At 35.7% G+C, this 17,462-nt stretch overlaps 2 protein-coding genes across 7 annotated transcripts in view; both read right to left on the bottom strand.

Moving 5' to 3' along the window:
• The window catches only part of LOC109829869, an 18,334-nt gene extending 8,039 nt beyond the window's left edge, over positions 1–10,295 (bottom strand). Inside the window, exons 1-2 of one of the 3 annotated variants that reach the window (XM_020396939.1) lie at positions 10,149–10,295; positions 4,102–5,192 (exon numbers count right to left, since the gene is read on the bottom strand). In XM_020396939.1, coding sequence (XP_020252528.1) covers positions 4,102–5,187 — 1,086 coding nt within the window. In that variant the 5' untranslated portion in view covers positions 5,188–5,192; positions 10,149–10,295. The other 2 variants (XM_020396941.1, XM_020396940.1) reach the window with 2 other exon arrangements.
• LOC109829868 (histone acetyltransferase HAC1-like) overlaps positions 11,885–17,462 on the bottom strand; it is a 16,153-nt gene continuing 10,575 nt past the window's right edge. For all 4 annotated transcript variants that reach the window (XM_020396934.1, XM_020396937.1, XM_020396938.1 and 1 more), the window contains exons 12-17: positions 17,063–17,375; positions 16,673–16,812; positions 14,496–14,574; positions 13,998–14,390; positions 12,851–13,068; positions 11,885–12,486 (exon numbers count right to left, since the gene is read on the bottom strand). In XM_020396934.1, the coding sequence (XP_020252523.1) occupies positions 12,372–12,486; positions 12,851–13,068; positions 13,998–14,390; positions 14,496–14,574; positions 16,673–16,812; positions 17,063–17,375 (1,258 nt within the window). In that variant the 3' untranslated portion in view covers positions 11,885–12,371. The remainder of the gene's footprint in view (positions 12,487–12,850; positions 13,069–13,997; positions 14,391–14,495; positions 14,575–16,672; positions 16,813–17,062; positions 17,376–17,462) is intronic.

Genomic DNA, 17,462 nt, shown 5'->3' with positions numbered 1-17,462 from the left:
TCGACTTTCACCCCTAACCTATAGGATGTGTAATAAAAAGATTGAAATGAAAAGTTTGTAAAAATTAAAATTATAGTACTAACATGTTAAATATAAACGAATAGTTAATAATTGGAAGTATCGAGTATGCATCTGGTTAAATCATATTCAATTGTGAACTAAAAAACTAAACAATAAAAAATATTTATTGTTAAACGAACTACAAATCAAATATAATCGACTTTCACCCCTAACCTATAGGATGTGTAATAAAAAGATTGAAATGAAAAGTTTGTAAAAATTAAAATTATAGTACTAACATGTTAAATATAAACGAATAGTTAATAATTGGAAGTATCGAGTATGCATCTGGTTAAATCATATTCAATTGTGAACTAAAAAACTAAACAATAAAAAATATTTATTGTTAAACGAACTACAAATCAAATATAACTGAATATTAGTTCATTTTCCCATCCTAGATGTAAGTCATTCAACATGGAAGGCCTTCTCTCCCTCGCGGGCCTCGCCTATCCTGCCAAACTCCTCAAATGATGGGACCTCTTAAAGGCCCATGCCATCCTTCATTCCAACTATCACTTGTCCTACATTCCAACTACCTCTTGTCTATTTCTTTGCGATGAATTCTTCCTCCTCACAATTATGATATTGACCATTAAGATTTTCCTCATGATCAACCGTTGAGTTATTCTTCTTCAATACCCCCATTGATTACTATCCTACGCTATAGATCTCATTGGTATCGAGTTTTTCAACTTTGCAAGGAATTCCTCTTGCTGGTCACAATATTGGCCATCAATATTTCCTTCGTGATCGACCATCGTGGTTTTCATCATCAATCCTTCTGGGTTCCTACCCTACGCCATAGATCTTGTTGTTAATGAGTTTTACTCCATTAATGTCTCTAGGTTATTGTCCTACCCTACCAATCTCGTGAGTTTTTTCCGTTATTGATTCCTTGTTTTAAAAAGTGGTTTGAACGTATGCCAAGACCTAAGCGGTACTTAGGTCACCGCCTACATATTGGGAGAGCCTAGAGAGCATGGATGACTTACCCAAACTGCACCACATCAAAAAGGGGTATATTTCTTGCTTCGGCATAGTAACGAATGAAGCAAATGCGCCAAGTCAAAAAGGATCAGACGAAGACTGTATATCCAAGTACGTCTTAGGTAAACAACAAGATAGGATCTTGAATCTTCGAAAAGAATTCTTCCTCTTTAGGAACACCTACGTGTCATTTAAACACTGCCTAGGGGACTGGATGCTAAGCGCTTGCTACGGCACCTAGAAGCATTTGCTCTGATGTGTAGAGGAGCCTAGCGCTTTCTAAATATTGATTTATTGTTATTTGCAAAGTTTTAGAAAGCGCTAGGTGCTTCTCGGAATATGCGGGCGCCTAGGTGGCATGTAGTTGTTTTTTAACATCGTGAGGAAGGAGTTTTTCAAAGATTCAAAATCCTATTCTCACCATTTTATTTGAGATGGACTTAAATCAAGTCTTGATCTAATCCATTTTAACCTAATCATTTCTCTACAATATTACTCCACCTTTTAGACGTGACAAGCTCACATAAGCACTGCCCATGTATCGCTTAGGCCTAGACACGCGCCTAGACAACTCGTTAACATAATAGTTCCTTATATCTTGGACTCTTTCATTAAAGCTCAGCCATTTTACAATTTTGATACTTCTTATTCAACCTCTCGGATGTTGATGCACAATGAGTTTGAGAGGGTGCTAAGTATATATTATACTTTCTCAAGTCTTTCCATTACTATTTTCTTTTCTTAACAAAGTTCCTCTTTTGCATGAATTTCTATAAATTTCTTGAAATATTTGTAACCCCTTTCAATGATAAATCAATGAGAAGTCACTTTTCTCATCTTGACACTCAGTACTATATAGCTTTGAAGGAAAGTTAAGAGTTACCTTTCATCTTTAGGTCTCATTCTTCAAATTCACTTCTTCAATTCTCTCTAGTCTTTGATTCCTATAGCATTCATTTCTCATTATTATAGTTTTTTTAGTTTTCTTCAACACATTATAATGCCTCAAATTGACATAGTAATAGAGTTTATATATCTTTGTTGTAACGAAGAAACAATCTTATGAACTATTGCATTGAGAGAACTCTTTGGTGGAAGAATCCACTCATTGATGGGAAGAAAGAAGTTCTATCTCTTTGGGTAGAAAGAAGGTAGAGAAAGTTAGAGATTAGCTCCCATTAGTAGCATGATAGTGAAAAGTTCATGGACGATATTTTTCCTAATGTAGACGTTTATATGTTGTTTCAGAAAATTATATCCCTAAAAATGTCTAATCATCTTGTGGCACTACACAAAATGTATCCATTTATGTCATACATAAGCTCAGTACTCTTTTTCTATCCGAGCAAATAGATCAATAAATTTCAGAAAAGAACATAAGCAAATCAAAACTTATGCTAATAAAAGCATACTTACATATGCTTTCCGTAATAAAAGAGGGAAAAAAGGGGTTTTGCCAAAAGATCAAATGCACCATATTTCAATATCATTTATAAATTAAAAGTTAAAATCTTGAAAATACCCTTGTCTTCTTCCTCCTCTCTTAAGGCATAGACCTCCTACCCGCCATGGTTTTAAATGTTGGCCCGACATGTCGGATCAGAGGCTAAAGCGACACGAATATGGTCATTTCAAGTCAGATATCGTTTTTGAGACCCATGTCGGACATGTCGAGGGATATTGCAGACATATCGACTGATTTTCAGCCTTGAACAATAAAAAATCAGCCGATTTTTTTATTTTTTTTATTTTTTTTTTGAGTTGATAAGTATTGGGATTTGGGTTTAGTACTCAAAAGTAAAGCGATTAATTCTTTTTTAGCCTTTTGTTCCCATAGTAACCCGATAGCATATAATACCAATTAGGACAAAGAAAAAATATTGCTCTCTTTTTTGCCACAATCTCCTCCCGTTTGTCTTCAGTGTCTACAAATTGAAATTGAGAATACATAAAAGCGTGATGTAAACAATAAGTTTGAACCGTAACTTGAAAATTAAAATCAATTCAAGTCTAACACTTTATGTCAATTTTATACAAGACACTTTATTTTATGTTAATTTTATGCAGGGCACCTTAAAAGTTCTAGTTTGACAATGTGTATTTTATTTATTTGTTGTCATAATATTCTAATGTTTACCTTCAAGAAATGGAAAACGACTTATGTCTTGATGATGAATACTCAACTCAAGTAGGATAAGTTATAACAAGACAAGTGCATTTCATCTTGTTAACCAAAATTGAATAGAAATCTATCGAATATGACAATCCGATATTTAGTATATGTCCCCCGACATATCCCCGATTTTCGCTATCCAACATGAATTTTGGTTGTCCGACATGAATCTGATATCCGACATTTAAAACCTTGCTCCCCACACAATTTTTTCACCTCTTCGTTTAGGCCTTCCTCCACCCTCTCCAACGCCCCTCCTGTCTCTCCCTTACCGCCTCATCCCTTTCCCAACACCCGACCTTTTCCACCTCTTCATCATCAACTTACATATTTTGTTAATATACTTACGTGGATTGCTGCTATACTTATAGATTTTGTTGCTATACTTACAGGTTTTGTTGTTGGTATCATGCATTATTGTTATACTTGCATTTATTTTTCTACTATACTTGCATGTATTAGGAGGAAGGAGAGAGGAGATGGCGGAGGAGAGGGGGATGAGGGAGACGAGAGGTGAGAAGAGAAGGTAGAGATAGGAGGAGAGGGAGGAAGAGGTGTTGATGGAGAGTGAAGGAGGGAGGAGCATGTCATTGAAGTGGAGAAAAATAGATTCTTTTGTTAAAGAGAGGAAGAAAGGTATTTTAGATATTTTTGTTTCATCGGGAGATACAATATACATGTATGGTTGCATTTATACCTTTGGGTTTAAAGATAAATGAAATAGTATTTTGGGTTTATGAGTGTGTATAGAAGTATGTGGGTTTAAAAGTAAATCTGGGTAAGACTTTGGGTTTATAAGTAAAAACCCCAAAATTCTCTTTGAGATCCTAAAGAACTAGCAATACGATCGAATAAATGAAACTTGAATGTCTCCTAACCTGAGAGGGAAATGCTGACTTGAACGCCTTGGGTTCAATATCATAACCCCCCGGACTAGCAGCTTTGTAGATTCCATACATGAGCTTGAGATCAACATCAAATAGAAATAGTCTCATGCCCTTGTAAATTTTCGCAACTACATCCTTTTTGCTTGCCGGGAGACCAAAGACTTTATAACGGAAACAATCCTTCTTGGTTTTAGCATTGCACATGAAAATAATTCCCATACCATCAGCCTTCGTCAAAACTTTCTTCTCTGCAACTGAAGTCCCTTGCTTATCAGCATCATTTGATTTATTGGCATCACTGGAAGCTGCAGCGCTGGCAGCTGCCTTCTTTCTGTTCCTCATTTTTTTGGCATTTTTTTTAGGTGTGGTTTCTTCTTTACCATTATTTTTTATCTCAGTTGCATCTCCTTCAATCTTTTTAACTTGAGGAACATCAGTTCCCAGAGCTTTATTGGTGTCATCAGAAGCTGCACCATTGGCAGCTACTTTCTGTTTTCTCTTCTTCATCCTCATGACCTTTTTATCAGGTTTGTTTTCTTCTTTAGCATTATCTTTGACCTCAGGCGCACCTCCTTCAACCCTTTCACATTCAGTTCCCAAAGATGCTACTTTGGGTTCTTCTTTATCTCCTTCCTCAGACTTATCAAGGGCATCCATGGTCTCTTTCTTGTTATCATGGTTCAAATCATCAACATTCTGTTTGCTCTCTTGACCTTCTATCTCATTTATTTTCTTAGATTCATTTTCACTCTCTTTTATTGCATCTTCTCTCTGAGACTCATCAGGATCATCTTCTGCCTGTTCTTCCTCAGATAGTTCCTCAGGCCCAGACTCATCAGGATCATCTTCAGACTTTTCTTTCTCGTTTAGTTCTCCACACTCATCATGACCATCTTTGGTCTCTTCTTTTTTCTCTGTTTCATCAGACTTAACAGGAACCGTGGTCATTGCTGCTTCTTCAGTTTCCACTGACCCAGATGGAGCAGCTTCAGCAATTGTATCATTGCCAGAGACCAGCTCCACATTTGATGGGACATTAGAAACAGCAACATTCGCCTTGCTTTTTGTTCTTGCCATGTTAACTAAGATTACCAAAAGGAAACCAATGTGAAAGAAAGACCAAAAATTCCAGAGCAACTTCATCAGAAAAGCCATTTGCAAATACAGATTTAACATAAAAGGTCTCTATTGCAACGTAAGCATAAAGAGGATATGATTGGCAACTATTTTTTACTAACAAAATTCCTGGAATACGATGCCTAATATAATGCAAAAGCAGGGGATGAAACTAAAAAATCAAGCACCAAATATATCAGAAGAAATATTTCGATTCAGTGTACCTATAGCTGCATGCTAACAAATTCAACTGTAACGTAAGCATATAACAGGATATGACTGACAACTATTATGTACTAACAGAATTCCTCGAATATGATGCCAATGTGATGCAAACACATGGGATGAAACTACGAAAATCAACACTAAGGATATTAGAAGAAATGTTTGGATTCAATATGCCTACAGTTGCATGCTAACAGAGATTCAATCAAAACTTTCATTTGCTTGATGTTTTGGAAATTTCCAAATATTGTTATGAAAAAATTACAGAAAACTGAAGTATAATCTTGTCAGAAATGCATAGTTGGTATTACTAAGGAATTTTGCAAATAACTAACAGAAAATTATTCATGTTTAATCAGCCCTAAACAAGTCACTTAACTCATTTGAACCAGTGGCAATAGAAAAGAGTAAGATTGAGATCAACATTCCATTTGTTATACACAATTTGCTCAATCGAATAGTCAATGAAAGGTTTTACCTTAACAGATACTAGTCACTAAACATGGGTATGGACTATGGAGTGATAAACCCATCATGATATGACAGCAAGAAACCTTAATAAATTTGTTGTAAACTTATGCATTTCTCCTAAGTCTTATAAACATGTACATTACAGATAAATGTTTACAAAGATTGAGGTGGAAAGTATCAGAAGTTAAATCACACACCAAACTATGGCAAGTAGGAAAAATCATGTAAGGCACTCAACTAAATATATGAAGCAGTTCAATTATATGATGCAGTTCAATTAAAAACACAAGAATTCAATGCTTCTTTTTTAATTTGGAATATATATTACACAAATGACAAACATATCATATACAATATGGTGTCAGCTAAACAGTTTCTTGGCTACATACATGTATCATGTGTATGGATGCATGCATGCATGGCTAATTAGGATCAGCAGAAAATGGTGAAATCACACATTGTACAAAATGAAGTAGGACTTCCATACTTTCTCGTCAGAAGTTCCGCACCAGTTTGTAAGGTCATGTTGTTGCTATACTGATGGCACATGTACAATCAAAAATTAGGTTTTTGATTTAGTGCTGAACTTTATTAGCATCCACTTCAAATTATCCATAATTCAAAGTTTAACTCGGTAAGTGTGACATCTGGGAGCAGATCTAAGCACTGCATATACTGTGAGTTTTGGAGTTCTAAAATAAGTTTTAAATGTCCAAATGATTGGCAGATATGCAGTCCAGTTTGCTAACCCTATATGGTCAAAAATCGTGGTCAGGAGATAATCGGGACCTGCAGGTTATGCATCTGCATAGATAATTACAAAGGCACATAATCAGTTTGGAGATCCAGCCTAAAGCTGACAACTTCCGCATGTAGGTTCAAATTCAAAATGAGACCAACCGCTAAATATCTAAAACTCAAACTGTCACCCCATTTTCATCCAAAATCATAGTTTTTTCACATTCAGTTGAGTGTTCATTTGTGAAGCAATAAAGCGATGATGGAAGATAAGTAATTGTGGTGAAAATTTATGGCAAGTGTAATAACAGGTACATGGTGATTATCAATGGCATATACTTATTTATTTTTTTCTCTCTTTCCTAATTCTTTATTTTCTCTTAAAATATGGCAGTTGATTAACTTGATTTTGCTACTTCTTGCTGTCTCTAAAGTACAATTGTCTTTAACTATGATTGTCTTCTGACTTATTTCATATTTTCATTAGTATATTATCCTCATATATTTTATGTTTCCTGACACTTGAATATTACATATTATTAATAAAACTGAAATCTACATAATCACCCGGAATTCATTTATTCAAAACTTAATCGTTTATGCATTATGAGCTCTTAGACCGACCATGTAACAAAATAGAATATTGGTGTTGCCAGGTACAATATTGTTACATGGACATTTTTAATATCACACGTTATTTGCAGTCAATCCTAGTCTCGTAAGCATCTCTATGACGCTTTCTAATTTGACCACAATGCCATCTTCCCAAGTAGGAGCATATATGAAACCATAATTATTTGATTATTTCTCATCAAAAACAAAACAGCATACAATGCAAATATAGGTGACATAAGTACAAATAAAGAGGAAAATATAACTAAATATGCCTTAAGTGTTGGGGCAAGATATGTGAGTGCTGTGTAATGCCATTTAGTCCTTTCAGGCTTTCAGCGTTAGAGTTGTATCTAAGTAGCGTGCACTGATTTTTTTTCAGATGATAACAGTTTAACACACTGATTTATGAGTTGCATCTGTTTATCTAATTTAGAAATTTAGATTGTTGTTCAAATGTTGACAAAATTGGATAGTGCAGCATGTCAAATCATCGTCTAAGCTCTTCTCCAATAAAATGGGATCGATTATGAAACAACCCCTGATGAAAGGTTTGACAAAATGACCTATTATCTACCTAAAGTCAACTCTCTTATTAGTGACCATGAAACCATGGGAAAGAGAAACCAGTTGGCATCCTCCAAATATCACCTAGCCGGGGAAGAGTAGGAAGTCTAGAAGAAACTAAAAAAATGATTTACTAGCAACAAGGACTTACATGAACAGGAGGGCTAAACTTAAGACATCCCAACTTGGAAAGCAAAGTGTTTGAGGATCCCAAAGATAGTCTCTAATGTACATCTGATAGTCTCTAATCCCAAAGATAGTCTCTAATCTACATCTGAAGACGGAGATACTCAGAAACTATTGGAACCTCAACTCACAAGTCACAACAAATGAGAGCACACTTTAAATTGATTACATTTGTCCTATCCAAATATCTTTCCAATTAAAGTATCTGCTCCTTCAAGAATTTAAAATTTATTAAATGAATCATCTGATTGGACCTCTTAATTTGAAGCTAGTACCTACTAGACATTTTCTTGTTCTTCTAGCCATGCATAAAGTTAATTGTAAGGACTAAACCACTTAGAATAAGATTTAATACGGGAAAAAACATGCCATAAGAGGATCTATATCAATGAAAACAAACATGTTCTCACATCAAGAGAAGATCAAAAGAACACTATATCTTGTCCCGGAGGAGGCCATGAAAGAATGGACAAAAGATGAAGAAGAAGAATATAAGGAGAATAGGAGATGAAAGGAACAAAAATATGTAGTAGAAGGCAAGGAAAATATAAAGATAAAAAAAAGGTAAAGGTAAAGAATGATTAAATAGAAGTTACCAGTTAACTGTAAGGTTTTGAGACAAGACTTAAGTATAACCCAGGAGATAATATATAATGTGATAATATATAATGTTAAGTATGCTATTTTTGTTCAAATAATACCTCAAAACTTCCCCAATAATATTCAACTAGAATAAAATGAATGTAGTTAACATGCCCAGTTTTCAAGTATTGATATATTCATTATCCTTTCCAATGGTATCTCTAACTAGGCCTCCTACAAATCTTTCACAACAATAGTAGCACAATACCTGCACGACCCTTGTACTCTCCATAATACCCCCAGAAAGTTAATAAGCAAACCCATCTTAAACCCACTCATAAAAAGCCCACACTTTCATCCAAGTAAAAAAAGAGTACATGTAGGAACCTCGTGTGAAGGTCTTCAATGATCAGAAGGGGAGGAATCGATGGCTATATTAAAGAGCATGATTTAACAAAAAAATGTGCCAGTACCAACATTGTGAAAAGGGAAAACTGCCCTTTACAAAAGCATTCATTTATCAAAATTTCAATTTCCAGATAGTATCAAAAGTGACATGGCCAAGGGAACAAACTACAGACTTTGTCAGACCAAAATTATCACAGTTATAACTTATGTCATACGGTAAACATCCAATTAAAGGTCTGATTTTGTACAATACAATCTAACAACAAAGGCTAGTTTCAAATCACATCATACATTGATGCTAAAAAACCCTAATTTTCGTTGGATGTCTTCACAATTTAATATCCATGATGCAGATCAAGAATCAGATAAGAACGAAATCATCCTTACAAACATTAGGTCTAACAAAAAACACGAAATTAGATCAAGAGATCTCTAGAATTTTCACTAGAGTAGAGAGCTTTCATACAAATTAGGGCAAGAAACGATCTTAGCCAATTCCAAAGCAAAAACCCCAAATGACCAGATCAAGAATCAGATAAGAAGAAATCATCCTTACAAACATTAGGTCTAACAAAAAACACGAAATTAGATCAAGAGGTCCCTAGAACTTACGCTAGAGTAGAGAGCTTTCGTACAAATTAGGGCAAGAAGCGATCTTAGCCAATTCCAAAGCAAAAACCCCAAATGACCAGATCAAGAATCAGATAAGAAGAAATCATCCGATCTTAGCCAATTCCAAAGCAAAAACCCCAAATGACCAGATCAAGAATCAGATAAGAAGAAATCATCCTTACAAACATTAGGTCTAACAAAAAACACGAAATTAGATCAAGAGATCTCTAGAATTTACACTAGAGTAGAGAGCTTTCGTACAAATTAGGGCAAGAAGCGGTCTTAGCCAATTCCAAAGCAAAAACCCCAAATGATCAGATCAAGAATCAGATAAGAAGAAATCATCCTTACAAACATTAGGTCTAACAAAAAACACGAAATTAGATCAAGAGGTCCCTAGAACTTACGCTAAAGTAGAGAGCTTTCGTACAAATTAGGGCAAGAAGCGATCTTAGCCAATTCCAAAGCAAAAACCCCCAAATGATCAGCTCAGAAACTTAATTCGCAAAACAAATTGTTACCTTGGAGAGCCAACAACTTATTTTGGGAAGATTAACCAGGATGATGAAGAAACCCTAAAAGCACCCCACTAAAAATTATATAGAATAGGGGAGAATCCCGGGAGCTTAATAAATGGATGGACGAAGAGAGAGGTGGCCTGAGGTTCAAGGATTTCGAAGGACAAATTTTCAAAACCATCCCATTTTGAAATTTATTTATAAAAAACGATCCCTTTTAGCCTTAATTGCAAAAACCGACCCAGTTTGTTGAAACTGGGTCGATTTTTGAAAAAAAAAATTCCAAACTTCACGGGAGTTCAACTCCCGTGAAGTTTTTTCTCATAACAAAACTTCACGGGAGTTCAACTCCCGTGAAGTTTGAAAAAAAAAATTTCAAAAACCGACCCAGTTTCAACCAACTGGGTCGGTTTTTGCAATTAAGGCTAAAAGAGGTCGTTTTTTATAAATAAATTTCAAAATGGGATGGTTTTGAAAATTTGTCCGATTTCGAATTAAATAATGCTAGGGCACACCATGAACCACACTCTCAATCACATCCTAACATTCTCTATAGTGCTAGTGGGTCATACATGGTATTTTTAAAAAAATATTATGCATTACCCACTAGCACTATAGAAAATGTAGGGATGTGAGATGTGCCCCTACTCCCTAGTGTGACTCTTTCGAATTCCACCCTGGAAAGTTTGCTTTTTGCAATGTTGGACCAAAATTGTTTAGATTGTGACTTTTTGGCCCAAACCTTTTGTTATTATTATTTTTGGAATATAATATATATCTGCTGATAAGACGGTATTATATCAAAGAATCTTGTTATTTGGCTCGCGGTCCAACCGCGGGCCAAACCCATTTTTCCTATATGAAAGAACCTTAACATATTTTAAAAGTTTTTTATGTCATGAATAACATATATGTTATAACACGTGTTATTTCGACAGTTTAAAGCTCCATAGTCGCATGAACTCTATCATAAATAAAGATTTATCTAAGTTTTTATGGCATGAACAACGTTTATGTTATAACTTGTGATGTTTCGAGAGTTTAAAGTTTTGTAGTCGCGTGAACTCCATTATAAATAAAGATTCGTCTGAAAATAATACAGACAGTTAGATGTGGAAGTTGATCAAATAACTATCAAATAGTATATTCGTCTAATTGTTCTTCCAAAATTAAAATTTGGATATCATTTAAAAGAAATTCAATAATTTTTACTATTCATGCATTAGATGAATCTACCGTGGGAGTTCATATATTAATAAACATTTTTTAAACAAATATTTGCTTAAAGCCTAACCTTTTATAGTTATATTGTTATTATGTGTGTCACGTAATCTTCCGATTTATCTGGTATGTAGTATTTGAGAATCTACTTATTTGAGACTTAAGACCGATTTTTAAACAAATATTCAAATTTACATACAAATGTAAGATGCTCTCGAAAATCAATTTTTCAATCAAATGAAAGTATCACCAAACAAGAATATCTTCTTAATCAAATAATATCACCAAACAAGAACATTAAATAACATAATGACATTGTAATATTTGACAAAACGTTCACGGAACAGCCAAAAGATTTTTGCATTGGGACGTAGAATTTGAAGAATAAAATCCCAATTCTGATTCGGATGCAATTATTTTAAATGAATTAGAAATATAAACACAAGCATAGTCGGTACATTTCAATTCGTGTTGAGCCTTGCAGTATTTTAAGAACTACTCTAACTTTAGTCCATCTCTGTTTCAAATCAATTTGTAGCATTGTCATATAAAGGTAAATACAATATAAATTAAGTATTGCCAAGGTTTTCTCATCTTCTTCTCCGGGCTTCAGATGATTGCGTCTTTTACCTTGCAGACTAACTGATCTGGCCGTCTGAATCAGCATCCACTCAACCAAACTTTTACAACTTCCTAATTTGCATTTACACGTACAAATGTAGTACACCATTAATTGTCTACATATCATTGTCTGGTGTATGAAAAAAGATGCGAGCTTATTTCACTATATAAATAAATAACATTTTTTTACAAAATAATGGAAATAAGTTAACACATAAATCCATCATCCTGGGCTATTAGCAACATTGATAGCAAGGCATCTACACTTTCTGTGGAACTTCCTCGAACTCCTGACCTTAAACTGCTTCTAAAAGGCGCTTTGGGCAAATTTTTATGGGGGCAGCCTACTTGCTACGTAACGTATAATAAAGCTTTGAATATATGTTAGTCACTGCCCCCTGCAACTTCTGCAGCCCGTTGTCTCATCATTTCCATCACTGCAGCTCGGCGTCTCGAATCAGATTGCTGCTGCTGTCTCTTAAGATGTTCCTTCAGATCCCTGGATAGAAAAATACATCAACATATCAGCTCTGCTCTGTGCAAGAAAATACATGCATGCAGGCATTGGGAAAATGGTTAACCGTACATAGACCCCTCTAGTATCGCTGTTTTGAGCTTATTACCCTATAGTTTTATTGTTGCAGATAGACCCCAACCCCCCTTTTTTTCCACCAAAGGTAAAGAAGCAAACTCCAAGGGGAAAAAACCCTTAAAAAAAGGAAAAAAAAGCAGGGATCTATCTGCAACAATGAAACGGTAAGGGTATTAAGTGCAAAAAAAATACTACAACGGGTCTACATGCAGTTAACCCTTACGAAACTGTGGGTGACAAAACAAATAAATATGCTAGTCAATTAACTCACTTGCACCGCGGAACATGACACTCTGCCTCCTTGCATGCCCGGGCATGAAGTTGAAGGAGATACCACATTTTCTTGCACATGACGCAACCTCCTGCAGCGCGCGTCTTGCAATGTATCCCATGGCGGAAAAGACCTTTCACTTTACGACAATTTGGATATTGGCAGTGTGGCATGCGACATTGGGAAGCATGCACCAATAAATCAAGCATTTTCCTCAGCTGCATAATGACAGTAATTGAGTGAGCCACCGCCACAGGCATAAAAATCTACTTAGTTGCAAATTTAATGTATCCCATGTCTTCATGAGCCTTAATTTACTTAATTACAAAAAAGGACATGCAAATCCCATATAATCAGTGAGGTAAGTCAGTATAAAATTATAAAACAGTCAACATATGACCATACGTAACAAGAAGGCACAAAAACACCTGCAAGACAATGTTCACATGCTTAAAAGAGTCGAACATCGATGCCTCTTGACTATTTGGCCACACACAGAATACCCTTCCTTTGAGTTGACCTGTTCTCCCTAATCATCATGACCCCAAGTACATACGACGCGCAAGTGCCCTAACTGGATTTCTAATTTTTCTCTTTCATATTTAATACGATTTCCAACTAAAAAATGTCAGACTTAACTAGGTTCAGATTTTTAACATGCCGTATCGGATGAAAGTTAGCCTTTCAATTCTATTTCACTGACAGTTTTTTAACCTTCTATTATCTTGTGATCTACCTACTTCAAATCAGTGAGGATGAACATGCAGTAATAATAATAGAAAATAATTGAATAAAAATAATCTGAGATTCTAAACAGATTGAATGATGAGCACTCCAGAAATATAGTGTAAAATTCTACACTATGACTAATGCTCTAAGATACTCAGTGTGATGAAAATATTAAATATGGTCACGAGAAGGTCTGAAGTGTGAGTGTCACATGGTTATAGTTTTGACCATTTGTGCACTTCGTTTTCTTGACTTTCAGCTCACAGGAAAGTCAAGTAGAAACAACAAACTAGACAAATGACAAGGAGATCTCAATGAAAGCACACGTAGAACTGAACAGTCGAACACCAAAAAAGAATTATTCTAGTGCTGGGGATATAGCATTCCACAATCTGAAAGGCAAACTAACAAAAAATACCTGTACTACTCGTTTTTGCCGGGCTTCTTTATTCTGAGCATCACGCTCAGCCACTGAGGGATGATTCGTTAACTTATGAGGATGACCAGCACCTCCTTCTCTCTGATAACAGCTGTTGCATACATCAAAATCGGGGCAAATTTCACAACGCCAACCCTGACCAGCTTCAATGTCATGATGGCAGACATTACAAGTGGTTACAAATGCAGGTGCTGTTGGATTATGAAGATGATATAAGACCATCATTGAGGAATGCTTGGCACGACGTAGAGTGTCATATTGATAATGATTTCCCTGGCAAAGGCTCAGAAATGCCTGTCTCGTATCAAAAAACTCGCTTTCAAGGATTTCGTCTTTGTCCTTAGTATCTGATGGCACGCCACTGATTTCAACCTGCTTGAGACAATCACATTGAGGGAATTAAATGACAGCATGTGTGTTTGTATGCATAAGTCAATATAGTTGATTTTGCATCCAGTGGTGAGAAGTCCGACTCACCGGGTAAAGGCTGTGCTTATCTCTACCATTGACAGGATGCTTGTCCCTCTCATCAAGTCTTTGTTCTGCACCGTAACACCTGACAACAAAAAGAATTAAGGCATGAAAGTTTTAAATGACATCCACAACAATATCACCCGATTCTTTATATCAAAACAAGATCTAAATAATCACATATAAAGTAAATATATAATACTGCATTTGGCATTGATTACTAGTGGTGATATGCTAATGGTGATGACATCAACTGCTTTCAGAGATTCAGAAAATGTCCAAATGGTAAAATAAATAAATAAATAAATAAATAAGAATGGTGTCTTAAAAAGAATAAATTAACTGCATATCATAAAACTGAACCAACAGGGTACCCATGCCTTGATGGACAACAGAAGTGATACTACCAGGTAGATGCAGCCAACGAAATTCGTGAAGCGTAATCCACATCATTTACAGTTCTTTAAAAGTAAACAAGGGATTTAAATTCAATTATTAATAAATAAAAAAAGACATTTGCAATCTCAACAACGGACACAACTATTGGAGCAGAGTACATAAATCTACACAAGAAAATCAATCTAATGCCCTACAAAGAAATATAATGCTGATTTTAAGGCAGATGGAATCCATAGTTTCTCAGTGAAATACCCTTGTTGCATAAACATATGAATAGTATTCCCGAGAGAACAGAAAATATAGCTCATAAAAGTGTACCCAAGTAAAATGCAAATCTTTAGGGAACAATCTGCAAATCAACCTTCGCCACAAAATATATGTACAAAACTTTTCCCAAACAGATTAGCCACAAAGAAAGGATGGGATCCCTAAGATCTGCAACACTTTTCCTTGACAACGCCAAATACAAGTATAGGTACAAAGGTAACCCCTTAAGAATGGAAAGCAAAGAAGTAAATTCTTAACTTAAAAATATTTACTACCCAAAAAATGATAATCACTTTACGATTTAGGCCTCACGAGTTAATTTTTTTACACAGAACTGTGATACGTGAATTCTCCGCTGGACAATACCAAAACTAATGCTTTAGCAGTTACCAAAACGATACATGGGCTAACTTTATAGTTGTGAAATATTGAAGCACTTTCTTCATGAATTTCAGAGTACCCTTGTGCTATGAAATCCACAACTCATGGTACTAGCAGGAGGAAAGAATATTAGGAGTTTCCTTGCCACAGGAAACTGAAGCAGCTACCAAAACGAATGCTTTAGCAGTTACCAAAACGACACATGGACTAAGGTTATAGTTGTGAAATATTGAAGCACTTTCTTCATGAATTTCAGAGTACCCTTGTGCTATGAAATCCACAACTCATGGCAGTAGCAGGAGGAAAGAATATTAGGAGTTTCCTTGCCACAGGAAACTGAACCAGGTATAGGATGCAGTATGCACGAAAAACGCAAAACCATCCTTCCGCTCTCAGGTTGTATATGTGTCCAATACATGATAAATCGAGCCCAACTGTGTCCCACAAATATTTGGAAAGGGAACTATGCCGATGCATCAAGGAAACAGTTGCAACTTGCCAGCAGCAGCGGGATGAACATACAGAAGAGTTTCATTTAAATTCAGTTAAGGTTATCCATCCAGGTCAAAACTTACCTGAGAATCATTTGCAATTTGGATCCAGTCTTGACCCAAATCCACATAATATATGATACATCACTCGATAGTCCTATCTTCCTCTCGCCTATGCCCTAGAAAAGCACATCTTGCATCTACAATTTGTTTACAATGAAAAGTTTACAATGAGAAGACAAACTTACGAATAAGATAATGGTTCCCTATGTAGACTGGATGCGTGTTTGTATGCATGAGTCAAATATAGTTGGCTCACACACGTGTGCGCTGCATAGACAATCCACATCACAACCACCACTGCCCACTCGCCTGCCCGCCCGCCCGCGACACACAAATAGAAAAAAAAAAGGGCATGAAGTGTCAACTCATTCTACTAGATGATTAACCAAGAGATAAGCTACTAGTGAGGCCCACCCTTCTTGTTACAGCAGAATAACTGGGCCTCACACTCCTATCTCTTGACACTGTTTCATGTATCTACCAAGAGAGACTGCACAGTGCCATGGAAAACTAGCAAATATAAAATAAAATAAAATAATTTTTTGCAGAATACGGCTAAATGGATTGCTAGGAGAAACTTACTTTTCACAAAGCTGGAAATTCTTGCACTGATTGCAAACCCAACGTATTCCAGACACCATAAGTAGACAGCAATGTGTGCATGAATGCTGCAAATGGACCATTATGAAATCTTCTTTCATGGGACAGATAGTTTCCCCAAGCTGCACAAGCAATAACTTTGTCAATCTCAAAATTTAGACAACTGGAATATTAACAAATAGCAAGTCAAATTGTCAAACAATCCAGAATAATAAATAAGGAAACAATATATCAGAATACAGAGTTGACTAAATCAACAAATATTGATCTGATGCTCTCAACATGCCTTGCTTACACAGGAGACTTCAAAAGTACGAAGAATGTTTGAAAAGAGAAGTTCAATTTACACCAAGACAGAAAAGAAAGAATTACTTTTTGCATCAATAGAGCATCCTTGGATGCATTTCCAGAAAGGTCAGTTTGACCAGCAGCTTTTAAAGCCCTTTTTGTTATCGTCTTTTTAGTTTTTCCTTTCTTCTGCTGCCTTCTACCATCCTCCTCCTGACGAAGCTGATTAATCATGTCCTCTGCAGCACCCGGCCAGTAATCACCATCAAAATATGGCAATCGAGCAGCCGTCACCTTGGCCTTGCATTCCTCAATAGTCACAAAAAAATGATCATATAAATTAGTAAGCTCCACAACTATATTTTCCTTCGCAGCTTTGCGGAGCATCGCTAGATACCTGTAATACATAAATCGAGCATGCAAATTAGTTGTGCTAGGGCAAAGATTTTTTTTTTTTTAGGGGGGGGGGGGGGGGAAAAAAAAA

Source organism: Asparagus officinalis, chromosome 2 (genome assembly GCF_001876935.1).
Source record: "Asparagus officinalis chromosome 2, Aspof.V1, whole genome shotgun sequence".
Taxonomy (NCBI): Eukaryota; Viridiplantae; Streptophyta; class Magnoliopsida; order Asparagales; family Asparagaceae; genus Asparagus; species Asparagus officinalis.
The sequence above is the reverse complement of the archived record's forward strand: the minus strand, read 5'-3'. Positions and strand labels throughout refer to the sequence as shown.